The 16,056-nt window shown below is 39.0% G+C and overlaps 1 protein-coding gene across 1 annotated transcript in view; it reads right to left on the reverse strand.

Moving 5' to 3' along the window:
* Positions 1 to 16,056, reverse strand: part of AHNAK2 (AHNAK nucleoprotein 2) — a 119,201-nt gene that overhangs the window by 21,019 nt on the left and 82,126 nt on the right. The window contains exons 3-7 of the mRNA XM_054400668.1: positions 3,532 to 3,636; positions 2,674 to 2,763; positions 1,864 to 1,920; positions 1,141 to 1,282; positions 212 to 393 (exon numbers count right to left, since the gene is read on the reverse strand). Of these exons, the coding sequence (XP_054256643.1) occupies positions 212 to 393; positions 1,141 to 1,282; positions 1,864 to 1,920; positions 2,674 to 2,763; positions 3,532 to 3,636 (576 nt within the window). The remainder of the gene's footprint in view (positions 1 to 211; positions 394 to 1,140; positions 1,283 to 1,863; positions 1,921 to 2,673; positions 2,764 to 3,531; positions 3,637 to 16,056) is intronic.

Below are 16,056 nucleotides of genomic sequence, written 5' to 3' on the forward strand. Positions count from 1 at the left end.
TGGCTTTATCCAAAAATCTACAGTCTTTCTCAAGATATTTAAAAAGCTGCAAATACTTTATGTGATTTCTTTCTTCTCATGGACATTCTGGCTAGTAAATTTAAACACAAACCCAAGATTAAGAAGACATAACAATGTATTTTCTGGTCCGTTTCGACACTGCACATTTCTACAGCGTTATCCAAACTTTGTAAACTAATGAAATATCTACCTGGCTTGTTCTTTCCTTTTTGTACTGGGCTGTAGACTGAATGTGTTCTGACTCTTCTTTACCAGCAATTTTTCTTTTGAGGCTGAATTGGACTCTGTATGGCTCGGAATATTGGAGAATCTTGAGTGCATCTTCGTATTTTATATTATCAAAAAATATTGTAGCACTTAGAAGCTGATCACCTGAAAAATGGAATCAGATATATTTTTAATTAGTTTGGGTTTTCTTACAGTTTTTTAAATTCTGTTGAATTAGTGCCCACAACCACCACAATAATAAATTTTAAAAAATCACATCCTCTTTATTTAAAATATGAAATTATGTTAACGTAATAGAATCATAGAATAATTAACATTAAATCCGGAGATCATCTGGTTGAACTGCTATGCTCAGAAAAGGGGCAGCTACAGCCACTTATTCAGGCCTATGTGTAGCTGGGTTTTGAACACTTCTAAGGATGGCGACTTCTCAACCTCTCTGGAAATGCTGTTCCAGTGTATGACCATCGTAACAGTGAAAAAATATTTTCTTGATTTTTTCAGCATTTAGACTTTAGAGTTTTGCTTAAATCGTTATTTATTGCATTTCTGTGGCATACTATTTTGAGAAAGAATCAACGGCCTGTTCATTAGTTTTATGAGCTGAGATTTTCTTTTCTCAGCACTGTTTCACTGAAAATTATATAACTTTTTTAATAGTATTAAAAAACAAATCACATTTCATTATTGTTTATGAAACTGCTCTTTGAAGCTATTAATATGTAAAGCTTAAGTTCACACATAATATTAGTTGGTTGGGGATCTACTATTTCTGTTACCTAAAGAGATGACAGATCTGCTATATGTATGCACAGCTACATACCTAATTATTTTAAGTTTTGTTTAAAAAACAAACAAACAAAAAAAACCCCACAGGAAATCAGGCTTTACCTTCTCTCAGACTAAATATTTTTGAAGCAGGAGACTCCTTAAGTACTTTTTTAATAAATATTCCTTCATTTCCTCCACCCATCACACTAAAACCACTAGCACCAGCTTCCACTTCTGTTTTCAGGGTCACTTCCATTATCTCCTAGATAGAGAAAAAGATGTGAATTTATAATTTTTATTCATTTCTATCAAACTGTTCTACATTATTCTACAATAATAAATTTATGTCTTCACAGGTATATTTTCAGTAGCTCAAGAAAGATTATAATAGAGAATCTACTTGTTTAGTGTGAGTTTGAATCTGTTCTACATTAGAATTAAGCATATGCTAGATCAGGGCCACAGGGAAAAGAGATTATAATTTTAAAACATGGAACATATGGAATCTTTTAGGGCTGAACGTTTGTGTTTTCTGTGATGTTAAGCACCTGAGTCAGAGTCAGTTGGCTAGAAAAGTCAGATTTAGGGCTAATGCTATATTGTACTCAGAGAAGGCTGAAGAATGCTAAAAAGAATTGCAGAAGGACCCCAAACAGAACAAGTAAGCGTTCATGTCTGTGCCACAGCTAGGCAAGTTTGCGAAGCTCTTAGTCAAAACAAGTCTAAAGTGATTCTTTGTCCATTTGTCCTTCCTTCTGAACATCCGTCCACATCTGTATGTTGTAATAGACTTTATTATTATGCAAGCCACATGCTTACATTACAGAGTGCTTTTAGACTGACCTGTGGATTACTCTGTTTTGATTTGCCTGTAGAATATCTTTTGTTTTCTTCTTGAAGCTGAAAAAAATTTGCAATTATTTAGTGTTCAGAAGTCATGCTGTTGTAAATTACAATAAAAGTCCTACATTAGCTAAAATCTCTGGTTTAGAGTAAGAACTGAGGCTGACTTTAATTGCAACAGTGCAAAATTGAGATCACCAAGTGCATTGTACAATGTGAATGATTTAACTATATTGCTCCCAGCAGCAAATTAAATGCCAAGGCCCCCTTCGTTTACCAAAATGGGTCTGAAATAAATGCCAAAGATCAATTGTTTTAAGACATTGAGAGCATTTCTGAATGTTACTCATGTAGGACATTTCTCATGCTTTCATCTTTGTGAACATACATATTTTATTTGACTTCAACATGAATTTCAAACTGTTGCCTATCTATCTTACGTACAAATCAAGTCTCTAACTTTGAATTACCAAGAAGAACAGGTAATTTAGAAATATGTGTTAGTGCTATTCAAGACAGCTAGAATATTTAATAGAAAAAGGACTGTGATTTCTTGACAGTGCCACACATTTCTTAAGGAATGAAGACAAATATGTTTTTTGCCAAGAAAAGAGAACATGCCCAACAACAAGTCCAGTAGAATACAAAACCATTTATAAACATGGCCCTGCTTTTGGTGGGGACAAGGAAGACAATATGACTGGAATGACATCCTGTTACATGACGTATGAGTCTCAGCTAGCTGTAGGAGCTTAAGTCTCTTGAATCAACTTGGTAAAGTCATGCCTGCATGAAAACTCAGTGTCTTGCCTTTAAATAGTCTTCTTCTATGGAACATTCATAAACTGGAGAGGATCCTTGTGGCCTTGGACGGATGTCATCTACTGCTACTTCATTAACCTGTGGAAAAGAAATAAGTAGTGGGAAAGGAACATCCACCATTAAACAGTGACCCATTTTTTTAGGACAGTTTTTCCACTTAGGCATGGTCTCCTTCATTAGTAATGATGGATGTAGAATAATCAATAACTCTTTCCTTAGGTCAAGAACAAACACAATTCTCATTTAAGGATGTTAAGAATGCAAGGGACAGACTTCTGAAAGATAAATCAGTAATATCCTGATTTTGGTTTTAATTGTGTTGTATTCATCTACACCTGAACAGACTGAAAAGACTAACAGATTAATTAATAATAATTGAAAAGGGCAATAAAAATTCTCTCCCTTGCTTTATTTGCACACTTAACTTTTATGTCCTGCAACTTCAAACTTCATTGCCATCTATAATCAAGCAAGCCATAGAAGAGTCCCAGCAGGAATTTCTGCTGACAAGCAGCTGGCTTGCTTCCTTGTGGAGTCAAATGATAGGGAACCTCAACCAACAAAATCTTTGAAGAAAAGTTACTGTAGTCACAACAACCACACAACTGTTCGCTAAGTCTTGTTATTAAACTGGTGAAACATGGCAAACAACAGATCACTTTACATTGAAGCATCATTCTGGTTTTTAAGCTGGCAGGAGAATTCCAAGCAGAAATGCAACATTTTTAATGGGGAGAAAAATCACCAGCAAGACCTAGCTATAAACAAAATATTGAAGATCCCTTTTTAACAAGGTAAATGCCAAACTCCCATGCCACAAAACAAAGCATTTCTGAGAAAACTCACAGAATCTTCATCCTCTGCATCCACATCAGCATCAGCATCTCCTGGAGGCTCAGCTGGTCTCAACTGGTGTCCAGAACCTGAAAGTAGTGTAGAAGTTGATGGTGTCTGCAGGAGTCACACAGAGCAGTCATCTTGCAAGCTGAAGCCCTCCAGAACAGCATGCACTGAAGCCATGCACTGGCTGGCTGTAGAAAGGCATGCTTTCATTTAGATTCCTTATCTCAGATCTCATCAGTCTGATCTTTCCAAAGATACCAGAAATACTTGAATCCAGAAAGAAAAGTCTTTTGTGAAGGAAAAAAATCTCAAATTGGAGAAAGAACTAGAAGTTGGCCAGACTTGGGTTTTGATTGCCAAGGGTGGCTTGAGGTGTGTATTGGGCAGAATTGCTAAGATTTTGGCAGCATGTGGCTGCGAGGTGCTCTCTGTGGTAGGAGATCATGGACTATACTGTGCCCAGTGAAACTGCCTGCAACCTGCTCTATCTGCAATGCTGAACCAGTTGGAGCAGTTTCTGGAACTTCTGTGAATAAATATTTAAGAAAGAGTGGTAAACATTGAGAAAGAGAAACTATACCACTAGAGGAGAAGACAGAGAAGACCATACCAGGGCAAGAAAGAAGAGATACCAGACCAGAGCAAAAGAAATGCTGCAGCAAAATAGGATCCTAAACAGGAGCCAGAGGAAGAAAAGTTACCCGAACAAGGGCAGAGAGGAGGAAACTTAACTCTGATGGATAGGGAGCTGGTGAAGGAATCCACCTTGAGGCAATGGAGCATGAAGCAAAGAGGGGAAAAAGAAAAGCAATGACCATCTGCTGCCTCTTGCCTCCTGCAGCAGCCCTCACCTCCTTGAAGGGACTGAGCGTAATCCCACAATGAGGTGATTGGACACCAGAAAGAGAGGAGAAGTGTAACAAGGTGAAATGAGGTGTTTTTATCTATTTTTTAAATATCAAAATCACTAATTAAAAGTTCACTAATTGTCAATAAACTGAAATTCCCCATCTTGCTTCTGACAGAGGTCAAGACAAGAGCAAGAGAATAAACACTATGAAGCTTTGATAGTCATAAAGACTTTGCTTTCTTGGTTTATAAAAGTATTAAGAGAGATTAATTGCCTTAAAATGGGCACATAAGAATGAAAGGAGCATGAAGACATTGTCTTCAGAGATCCAGGCTTAGCCAGTAGAGGACAGTGTGGCTGAAGTAGACATTTCCTGATGCACAGACTATTCTAACATGTGCGCAAGCCCTTGTCCTGATAACTATGTCTGTTTCCTGTTTCCATGATCCATTTTTTTTCCAACCCATCAGGCTGTCTAGCCAGCTCACACCCAGTTCTGCAACTGCCATTGCTATTCATAGTTTTGCCTCTCCTAAAGAGATCCTCTGGCTTAAACATGCACAAACACTAGAGAAGACAACCACACACAGAACTGTGCAATTCATTCATTGTCTACTTTAAATGAAAAGTCCTTGGGCTGGAACACAACATTTCTGGATGTGGATATTACACGCTGTGTGTGCAGACAAACTGGCACAACTTGTGTGTGAACAAAGTCACTCAAACTTACACGATTTGCCAGGCTCTTGTTAAAATGACTGCGATTTTGTAGCCTTCCTTCACAGGTTTCTCATCTCCTATGCGTATTTCCTCTTTGAATTTTTTGAAGATGAAATTATTTAGTGCAGGCAGGGTTTTGAAAGAATTATGCCACGTGACCAATGATGGATCACTTTGTTAAGATGAATGGAAATAGTGTGCTTCCAGTGGGAATATCTCATGTCAGGCTGTGAGCCAAGCTTCCAAACTTGACAGAATGGAAGGCATTTTCATTAGCGACATGTAGATCAGTTTAAGAATCTCTCCTGTGGTATCTTAGCTTCAGAGAACTAGGATCAACTCAGAACACATCAGAGCTGCCAGGCCATGCCTCCTTCAGCCTTCACAGGACTAGTCCCGATGTTTATGATAGCCAGTTCTAGAACATGGTCTTAATGCAGAGTGTAATGCAGATGAAAAACCTGCATAAATTGAATGTTTTTTTTCCAAAAAATCTTTACCATTTGTAGTTTTCAGGAGTTCAAGAATGGAAATTGATCATAACCTTGTTAAAAAGATTAGATGTGGATTTATGAACCTAATTCTATGCATTTCTGCTTGAAAATTCTGGGATTCATTCATGAAGGTCTTCACCGCATGTATCTTAATAAGCATCATATGAGAAAAAGAGCTGCAGGACTGAGGCTTGATTGTTTAATTTGCTTAGTGCTTCTAAAGATGCAGGTGCCAACAGTGAATTTTATGGCTATTACTAAACTTCCAAGAAATAATACAGATTTAGTCTCATGTCATTGCTGTATTTTTCAGCTGGGAGAATCCCACCCACGTGCCTTGTGGCCCAGTAGAATGATTTAACAGAACACTGGATTGCCAGAGCTTAGCTCTTCTGTGCAGCACTTTAAGGCTAATTACAGCATTGATGCCTGATGGCTGCCACTAGGTTTGCTACTGGAAAAGGAAAGCATTATCTTGGGCTGTGTCACTACTGCTTCTCCTGTTTTACTCAGCTGTAACTTCATTGACATCTTAGTTGTCTGGAACTGGAGAAGTGCAAGGTTGGTGTGCTCCATTCTCGGGATTTGAAAAGTCCTCTATAGTTTGTACTGTTGGTTTTCCACCACCCAGTGAGGTGTATTCTTTGAGTCTAGGGTACTGCAACTGTTCTACAGCTTCTAACAGATGAAACTTTTAACCCAGATGTTTTAAACAAAGGATTCTTACAATGATTAGGTGACCAACACCTTCAAAATCTTCCTATTGCTAGGACTTCACTACTCCTAAATTCCAAGAGAATTAGATCACTTCCTGCAGTGAGACCTGAACTCTTCTTTCCCATTAGGATGCCATTTTAAGGCAACATATGACACTACTGATTCTTGTTCAGCATGGATGTAGAGAAGGACCTGGCCTAGCTGACATCTCATCTAAGCCTGGACCAAGAGAGAAGTTTCTTACTTTTCACCAGCAGTGCTGTATGAGGCACAGGGAGATTTCAGATGCTTGGCAAGTATTAGCAGGTGATTGTTCTCCTTGTCTTTTCTAGAGCAGATTTGCCAAAATGTTGCCAGAAAAATCCCTTGCTGTTAAGAGGAAAATCTGTCAGCATGGGGAGGATGGGAGAGAGTCTGCCTGTGAAAGTCATTAGTAAACTGTTACCTCTCCTAAATAGTAACTAGGACTCTTCCCTACAAAATGGAGCAACAAATTACTGTCCCCAGGGCTAATCAAATTGTGGCTGAGATTGCGTGGAGGGACATTAGCTACACAAGAGACCTTCCTTCACAAAGCTTCACACGGAGACCTTTCCATCCACCTTGATTTTCCTGAACTCTGCCTGCACCTCTAGCATAGCTAAACCATGTCATAAAAGACTTCTTGTGCCCCAGATTCCCACTGTAGACTAAGATTTGCTTCAGATTTTTCCCCAGTTCAGAATACTTACCACCACCACCACCAAAAATCAATAAAAGAGGGGAATTACAGTACACAGATGAATTCCTTTTTCAGCAAAGCCTTCTGTGTATAAAGGACTGTGCCAGTAAGCTATGATTTATATGCATGTCATTCCCATGCCCCAAATGCTAGTGATGCCAACATTTTATAGGTTTTAACTTTTTTTATAAACCCTGGACAATTAAAGCTTTGTTCAAAATGTTTTCATAAACAAGATGGAATTTACATCAGTCGCCACTTCTAATAGCCACTGAACTGACTCCAGAACAAGGGAATTTTTGAAACTAGACAGTAGGAGTTATATAGGCTGGAATACTTTCATATCATATGACTAAAAAGTGTATTTGCTTTTTTAAAATGCAATTTAAACAAAACCAAATTTATCTTTAATCCAGCAACCCATCTGGATTGTTTGGGGTAAAACCACAAAAATGTAAAACCAGGTTATTTTTCTGGTAATTCATATTTGGTGGGTAACTGTCTCCAAAACCACATTTGAGACATTATCATCAATTTCATTTATGACTATGTCATTGAATTCAAGTCAATTGTGCTTGAATGTATTGTTTAAACTGAAGAGAAATCTGGCTTTAATTGGGACATTGGCATATAAAATTACCATAATCTGTATACTTTAAAATCAAATAAAACAGCAAATAAGAATATCAGAAATCTTGTTAGAAAACCAAAATGTCCTTTGCTGTTCATCCTACATGTTTGCTTACAAATTACACCCCTTTCACTGCAATTCTTAGATGTGGGCTTTCTTTTTTTTTAAGATTTTATGCTAGAGTTTTATTTGCATATGAATGTAGTGAGTATAATCAATCTGCATATAACTTTTCCTTGCATCATCTTCTTAGGCATTATCTTTCCTGCTGTAAGTTCCTTTGCTTTGTCCTATTTTATTTAAATTTGGTCTGTGGTTTTGTGTTTGGATGGTTGGTTACTTTTGGGGTTTTGTTTTGTTCTTGTTAATTGGTGTTTTTCTGATGTTTGTTTTTTTTTGTCAGAGAGAACTAAAATGCTGTTGTGTTGTTGTCCCTGGAATTTTAATGTAGATCAGTTAAAACTGACAAGTGGCAATGCACTTACTTCTTACAAAGATGCAGGGTAAAAATTGATCATCCTCCAGTAATATCTTCACCAGGAGAAGTTCCTTCTTTCCATGTGCTAACTGGCATAAATCATCTAACTTCAACAAACAGTTTATCTTAACAGACAGAAACCTGATCTGTGGTAAACATTTCTTCCTGGCTGAAAGCTCATATGCTTTGCTTGGTAACTTATAATTATTTATTCATAAATGAAGGTCACAACCTGTGCCTTTTGTTTCTTAGGATTTTGTTATTTTGTTGTTTGGTGGTTACCTCTACTTAGCTATGATAAGAAACAAACAGTTCTATTTGTGTAGTACTGTGGAAATGAATAGCATTGAGTCCACATCCAGTTAGAAGACTCGTGCCTTGACGTGGATGAGGCTGGGACATCTTTTTATCAGGTCATTTCTGACAATACAAAGCACACTCTGAATACATAACATGGTTTGTATTATCAGTAAGAAGGAGGAGTGAATAACTGCAAGACAAACAACAACAGTAGTAAGTTAATATCATTGTCATTGTTGGCACTCTGCTTGACTCAGCAATAAATTCATACATGTAGGTCAGCAGTTTTCTCAGCACTTCCTCGTGTGAATAAATAGGGCTGTGCATCCCCGTTGTTAGGGACAGTTTCAGCTGGCTCCTGTCAGCTCTTTTCCTGCAACTGTCAGTCCCTGTACCTGCCAATCTGTCCACCTCCATGCCTTCAGGTGCCATGTCAGGTGTCTGTTACTTCTCAGGCACACATGACTAGTCACTGCTAATACTTTACTCCAGAATTCCTCCTATTTTTAAAATTCAAATCTTTTCTCAAAATGCCTGATTTTGTCTCCCAAAGCTTGTTCTCCCTCTCTGCAGGTATTGTAATTACTGGCATTCCTTTTCTTCCCTCAGAGCTCTCACAACTGCCTGAGCAGTGCTGCTGCAAAGCCCCACAACCCCTTCTGATTAATTCTTATATTTGAAACAGGGAATACTTAGAATAGTTAGAATATTTAAAATCATAGGTTCCAGTTCAGGAAAGCACTTGATAACAGGAACACTATGCACACGCTTGGCATTCAACTTGGCCTCTCAAGAGCACTTTTTTTTTCAGATAGGTAAGTTCACCTGACTTTAGTTTACTAAGAAATTTTTCACTTCAGGGCTATGGGCAAAAAGCTAGGCATTCAAACACTTTTCCTGTGGCAGCCTCAGTGCATCACTTTCCATGTCTTCTTTTTTACACCCTTTCTACCATCTCCATTATTTTGCTGACCTCTTAAATTAATGCACCTTGCAGGAAGACCATTGGTTTTCCCAGGATATCCCAAGAAGACCAGAGACTGATGAATAAATGTAGATCAACCAGCTAATTAAAATGTCACTTCAGCTAGGTGATGTCATCAAACAGCTATTGCATTCTTGGTTTGGTTTTTTTTTTTTTTTTTTTTGCAAAAAATGACTGAGAAATGGCCAAAATTATGTATTTTTAAAGCTCTCACAGAGTGACGACAGCAAGAGGACCACCTTTTTCATCTCAGCTACCATTTTCTTGACACAAACATGAATTTTTGGCACTCAAAAGAACTATTTTCACCACTTTCCAAAATCAGCTGTGCTAAAGATCTCTGAATCCACAAGCAGATCTTTGTGTTCTGCTAACTGCTTCAATTGGCTTGACAAGACAGAATTTGCCAATCCCTGTGCTAAAAATGTTGTGCAAATGGTATGTAGGAGCACAAAAATAGTTATCCAGTATCAGCAGCAGCCTGTAATGTTTCACTATTTCTCTTTGTTTCCCCCAGAGCTTTTTCTCTCAAGCTCGAGTTACAAATGGAAGTGGTGACCTAATGCTACATTAAAAGGGACCAAAAGCAATACTGTAATGCTTCAAGGTCTGTTGTTAAATAGAAAGAAACCATTGCAGGTTTTTTTGTCCAGAACTCCTGTCTGGAGGCTACATGTCAGAGTATCTGCTCTAATACCATACCCTGCATTTCACCGTGAATTTCCTTAAATATAAACGCCAAGTTTAAGGACCATGAACAAGAACAACCAGGAAAATGTGAGTGTAACAGGGCTGCTCAATGAGAGGGGCTTGCCTATGGCAGTTCAGGGCAATCATCTCTACCATCCAAATCCTCCTCAGCACTTTGGTGGAGTCATGTCCTTCCAAGCAAGCAATGCTGGAGGAAAACGATCCTGCAAGCATCAGATGGCAGAGACAAGAATCTGAAAGTGTCTGCAAATTAACTCTTTACTGCATACACTGCTTTCCCTAAGGAAGCCACCACAAGGTTTAAAGCACAGCTCATGGCACAGACTCTTGCAGAGTCTGTGTAGGCTTGACCATGAGCTCCAGCAGGCCCATGGCATTCCCAGTAAACAGTTCCAGCTAAACTATGGAAAACCACCAGAAAAAGAATCAAGAGGTTTATATTCTACAGCACATTCCAGAGACCTGGATTCATTCCATTGTCCTGCAAGATCCCACAGACTGAGTTACAACAACTGCTGGGCAGCGCTCCGGGGCACGGCAGGACTGCAGCGGGAATGCAGCGGCTGTCACTCTACCCAGGCAGGACACATGGCAGTGGGGAGATGCGGGCACAATGTCACGGAGGAAGCTGCCTCTCCCAGCCCTCCATTCTCAGGAATGTAATGTTACTTCACTTGAACCATTGCCAGGGAGACAGCAGGGGCAGCCGGCAGCTCCACCTAGACGAACCAGCTTGTCAGCTCTGAACAGCGGAAAAAGCAGCCGTTCTGCCTCAGAAAACGTGACAAAGTGAGGCACAGCATCCTCACTTTCGTGTTTTGCCTCTGCCCTGTGCCGAGAGTAGGACCCTCCCCACCAAGCCCTGAAATTCTTGTCTCCCTAACTGTTTCTGTGGGATGAAGACAAAGGACTAGTGTGTGGAATGAAGATAATGATTTTGCTGCTGAAGGGGTTTAACAGGCCTTATTATCTGCAGGACGCTATCAGAACCAGCTCTGCCTGTGTTTAAGCACTACTCCCGACTTTGTTTTGCATTTGGTTTGGTAATGCCCCCTGGCTGCACTCTGTCACTGGGCTGCATTCTTGTACTGTGATGAATGCAGCTCAGACTTTGCAGCCAAAAGCAGGGGCTTCTAGCACAGCAGAGCTCAAGGAGCAGCTACTCCCAAATAACCGACGTGTGAATAGTTTCCTTCCAATCAAGGCATGAACAAGATGTTTTGATTCAATGCTTTGGTATGTTAAGCTGCCCTTGTTGGCAGAGTACTTCATTAAGAGCCTTCAAATCATCTCATCTCAAAACCTTCAGAAAACAGAAAATATACGTAAGTTACAGTCGTCAGTCTCACCCAGCCGGAGACCTGTTTGTGACATTAGTTCCTACTTTCATCAAAAGGAACGATACTCTACTCTGCAAAGTACATCCAAGTAGAGAAATATCTAAGGAATTAAGGTTTCTTACAGACCATGGTGAGCTCTGAAGATTTTATAGAGCATTTTCTACAGGTTAACTAATTTCAGGGAAGATGTGGAAGAGCACTGGCAACTAAGAAGAGATATAAACACTACCATAAAAAGAGAAACTAACAGCCCCCAGATGAAAAGGAGAGTGAATGGCTTTCCCAAGAGTGTGTGTGTATTGATAAGCTCTGCCCACAGATTTAAAACTATTAAAAGCATGCCTGCTTACACTTCACAACAGAAACAAAACCTTTAGTGAGCTCTTTAGTCTTACAGTGGTCCATCATTCCTCTAATGGTAAAGATAAACTTAATAGAATCCATAGGACATTTCAAAGCATGAGAATAAATCACTCTGGTAGGGATCTGCACAGAGTTTCTCAGCCTGAGTCATATTTAAACATGAAAAGCACAGGCACCTTCCCCCCTCTCCTCCTCAGTTGTCAGACTGACATTTCCCAGACCCTAGGTTAATGAGTTTCATCCTGCTATCACCATTTTTCAGTTACTTGGCTATATAGGAAATGTAATTTTTCCAGATCCACATAATTCTTCTGGTACAAGAATAAAATATTTACTAAAGTACTTCATTAGTCTGATATTTCACCTGTTGCTATAAAGAGTAATGTTTTGTAGGAGTAATACAGTGTTTGAAAATAAGCTCTTAACCAAAGTTTGTCATAAGACCATAATTAGAATGATGTCCAAAACAGACAGCAAAAGCAGGCAGCAGCGCTTGATGGTACCTCAGATTTGTCTCTCCTGGTCCATCCCTCCCTCTCATTAACTGAAGTTGAGCTGCAAGTGGCAGGGTAAAAAGACAGCTGGAGAAACGCTTGGGGCACCCACCAGATGCCCAGAGGTTCAGTGCTGTTTCCCCTATCCAACGATGGTTCTGTCTCAGAAGTACAAGTTGTGCATTATCTCTGTAGTTTTAGTCTATCAATTGCCTGGAGTGTAGGTGTATTGTCCTGCCCTGTGCCTGTGTGTTTGTTTGTCTTAGGCAGGAATTTTCCTCTCAGGTTTTACGTGACAGAGCAGGTTTCCAAGCGTGGTTTACTTCCTGCATGAATTCCCACGGTGTTCTGGTGTATAATTATTGTGATAATGGTGTGACATTAGGACCCTCTTTGATAATTACCAATCATGGTTTTCCCAGGACAATAGGGCCTCTATTCTCACTAAGCCAGTAAGAGAAAGAAACTACATTTTAGCAGTTGTGGTTATGTACATCCTAACTCCTGGACTGAACCAGAATTGTTTACCATCCTTTTGGATGGGGCAGAAATGAATCAGTGCTGCATAGCCAAACAAAACAATAAAGACTGGTCTTTATTGACACTGAGATCCTCAACAGTTTTATTTCCTGGGACTCTTGACAATTTAATCTCTTGGGATATACTGCATTTCTTGTGACTGAATTGCTGCCAGTACAGTTGCATAGATACCCAGCTAAAAATCTCCCAATGTGTCACTGTCTACCTGGATGGCCTGGTTATTAAAGAAGGGCTTCATAGGCATGTTGCAAGTGAAGTGCTCTTGCTTACCAGATTCAGAAACCCTAGCAGGAACTACTGTGTATTCATTTTGGTATCCAATATATTGATTAGGTACACTGAAGTATTTTTGCCTCTGCAAGAAACCCCTTTGCCTATATAACAAACCAGACTTGGAAAGTGAAAGCAAAGCTGTCTTCCTCTCAAAGCGAGGGCAGCTGATTCCCACTGTCCTCCCTGTTGGATAGCTGTGAACTCAGCTCTTATCATGCCTTGCCTAGAAGCAGAGGCAGGTGGGTGCCTATTGCAGATAAGGCCCATAAAGCTCACGCAAATTAACTTTCCCACATTCCTTCTTCTAGCTGATTCACGTCCCCAAGAATCCAGGCTTCTCCCAGAACAGATTGCCTGTTCCACTGCCAAAGCACAGCCCTGTTCAGATTTATAAATTAATCACATGAACATGCTTATTAAAAATGATAATTCTGCCAGTGCAGGCTGATCGGTAGTCCTGGAGAGTCCTCAGTTCCTCTGGCCACAGAGACAGCATTGCTTGAGAAACCATGGCCATAATCCCAAGATGTCTCTTAAGGTAGCCCAGTACTAACTCAGAGAGGTGTTGTGGGAAGCTGATTACTCTTTCTCCTCTCTCTGACACATTAGCAAAACACATATTAATCCTTGGTGCTTTTGGTAGAGAGCACATTTTCCCCTCAGAGTAAGTCTTAGGAATAAGAACAGTGGATCTACTAAAATTATGTGAAAAGCCCAAAGCAACTGATAAAGGCTTTGTATAAATGGCACATACTACTCCAAATCAGAAACAGAGATTTCAGCTTAAACTGCTTTTCAAAACCAATGCTTAAGAAATATCCTCCTCAGGATCAATGCACAGTAAAAGTTTTTGTATTTATATATAAACATACATACATATATAGAGAGAACATTCATACTAAAAATCCTTGTGGTCTGGGAAGACTTTTTACTTCGCTGATAAAATTCAGTGCAAAATTAAATGTCAGATACAGGAATATTAATGGAGTGATGCTACTTGGGCTGTCTCTCTGGTATGCTGGGCATAGCCCCTCTCAAAACAGGAATGTAGCAAATGCCTTGTAGTTTTTCCACAACCTTTTATGGGGGCTTTTATATAAATATCTACCCTTGGAAATAGGTTTTCAGCTTGAGAGAAATTTCCCTGGACAACTTGTAGATTTATAAAAGTATGAAAACTCATTTACACATAATCCATCGAGATAATACTAAATTAATTAGTATAGTTCTGTTCACATCAGTGCAATTAAAACCTGAATAAATTGACTATAAACTTTGGGTTTAGTCCAAAAAAAGGTCACACTTCAAAATAATTCAACAAACAAAATTATTTTTTCAAGTATTGTCTCCTTATTTTGATTCATTGATTTTCACCTCTTTTTTAAACACCTTTCCCTAGCAGATGAATACCTTGAGCCACGATTTTCTAAAGTTTCCATTTGAGAACTCTTACAAAATTAAATCTGTGAACTGAATCTATTGTTTGAAACTATAAATAATCAGACATACAAAAGACTGAAAAGCATGTCAAGTTCTAGAAGGCAAAACTGAAGATGACAAACTTTTGTTGCACAGTATTTAAAAACAAACAAACAAAGAACTATTTGAATCTCTGTGTGTGGTTTTTAAATAATTCAGTGCTCCTTTTCCCTCTCTGTGCCAGTACTCATGCACTCAGAAATAAAACGGCATGCTTGCCTAATAGATTAGAGGAAAACACAGCTCAGGTAAGGGAATACATTTCAGTTTTATGTTTCACAGAGGCTAGAGTAAATGATAGGGAGAAACCATTTTTTTTTTTTTTTAAAGACTCGTTACTGCAGTTCTGGATTTCTTTTTTATTAAAGAAATTAAGTATGCTGCAGTTTGTTCTTGTGGTTACTGCTAAATGAATTGATATGGGCAGAGTTGTTTGAAAGCACTAAGAGGACTATTTCTTTGATTTGATTATCAACCCTAACGCTGATTCATAACATTTCCAAACATTCAAAGCCTCTCTATAATAAGCAAATAATGACATTTTATGGTAATGAGTAACTCTTTCTTTATCATAATGGTCTATTCACAGACAGGCTAAATATTTTTAACTTAGTTAAAACAGAATGCATTCTTTTTGAAGGCACAGGGTAACATTTTTCCTCAATGAACAGCTGTGTTAAATTCAGATTAATTTATAAGAATGAATAAATCACATATTGCCCTTTAGTCAGATCAAGAGCTCCACTGAAACAAAATGCCTTGTACTAAGACAAATGCTGTATAAGGAAAAGAAAGAGCACTTGGCTTCTGTTACAGTAACTGACATCTACTGCAAGTAGGTGGACCTGATTCTTCTCTCAGGTGAATTCTTCAGTCATTTAAATCTGTGCAACAGGGCACTCTAGTGGCTTGTCTCCACTTTGGAGAATGGCAATGACCACCTTGATTTGCAGAGTTGTGGAGAGGAGTTTGAGTGCAAGGAGATTGAATGGAAGGCACCTGGAGATGTACTGTAGTAAATCTGTAGGTTTTTCTGCACAACCTCACAAAGAGTGTTTAAAAAGCAATGGTCTTTTACTAGTTATGCTCTCTTGCACCCTGCCTCATCCAACAGAACCAGTGAGGACTCAGTGAGTGAGCTACTGTTCATCATGTGCAGTAGAGAGACCGTTGCTCTCTTCTAAGGAAGGAGCATTTGAGCTCCTTGCCCCGATACCATACATGGCTTTCAGCCAATAAGCCACAAAGAACAACTGCTACCATGAAATTATCGTCTACTGCTTACAAGATGGCATAATTTTCACTTTGCTATCAACAAACAGAAAGCTCCACCACCATCTTGCATTTTAAAATACTGCATCCCCTAATCCTCCATGAACTGTCAATCACATTTCAGCAACCCCTGATATACTTTAAATAGTGCTGCTTGGGT

Source organism: Indicator indicator, chromosome 4 (genome assembly GCF_027791375.1).
Source record: "Indicator indicator isolate 239-I01 chromosome 4, UM_Iind_1.1, whole genome shotgun sequence".
Taxonomy (NCBI): Eukaryota; Metazoa; Chordata; class Aves; order Piciformes; family Indicatoridae; genus Indicator; species Indicator indicator.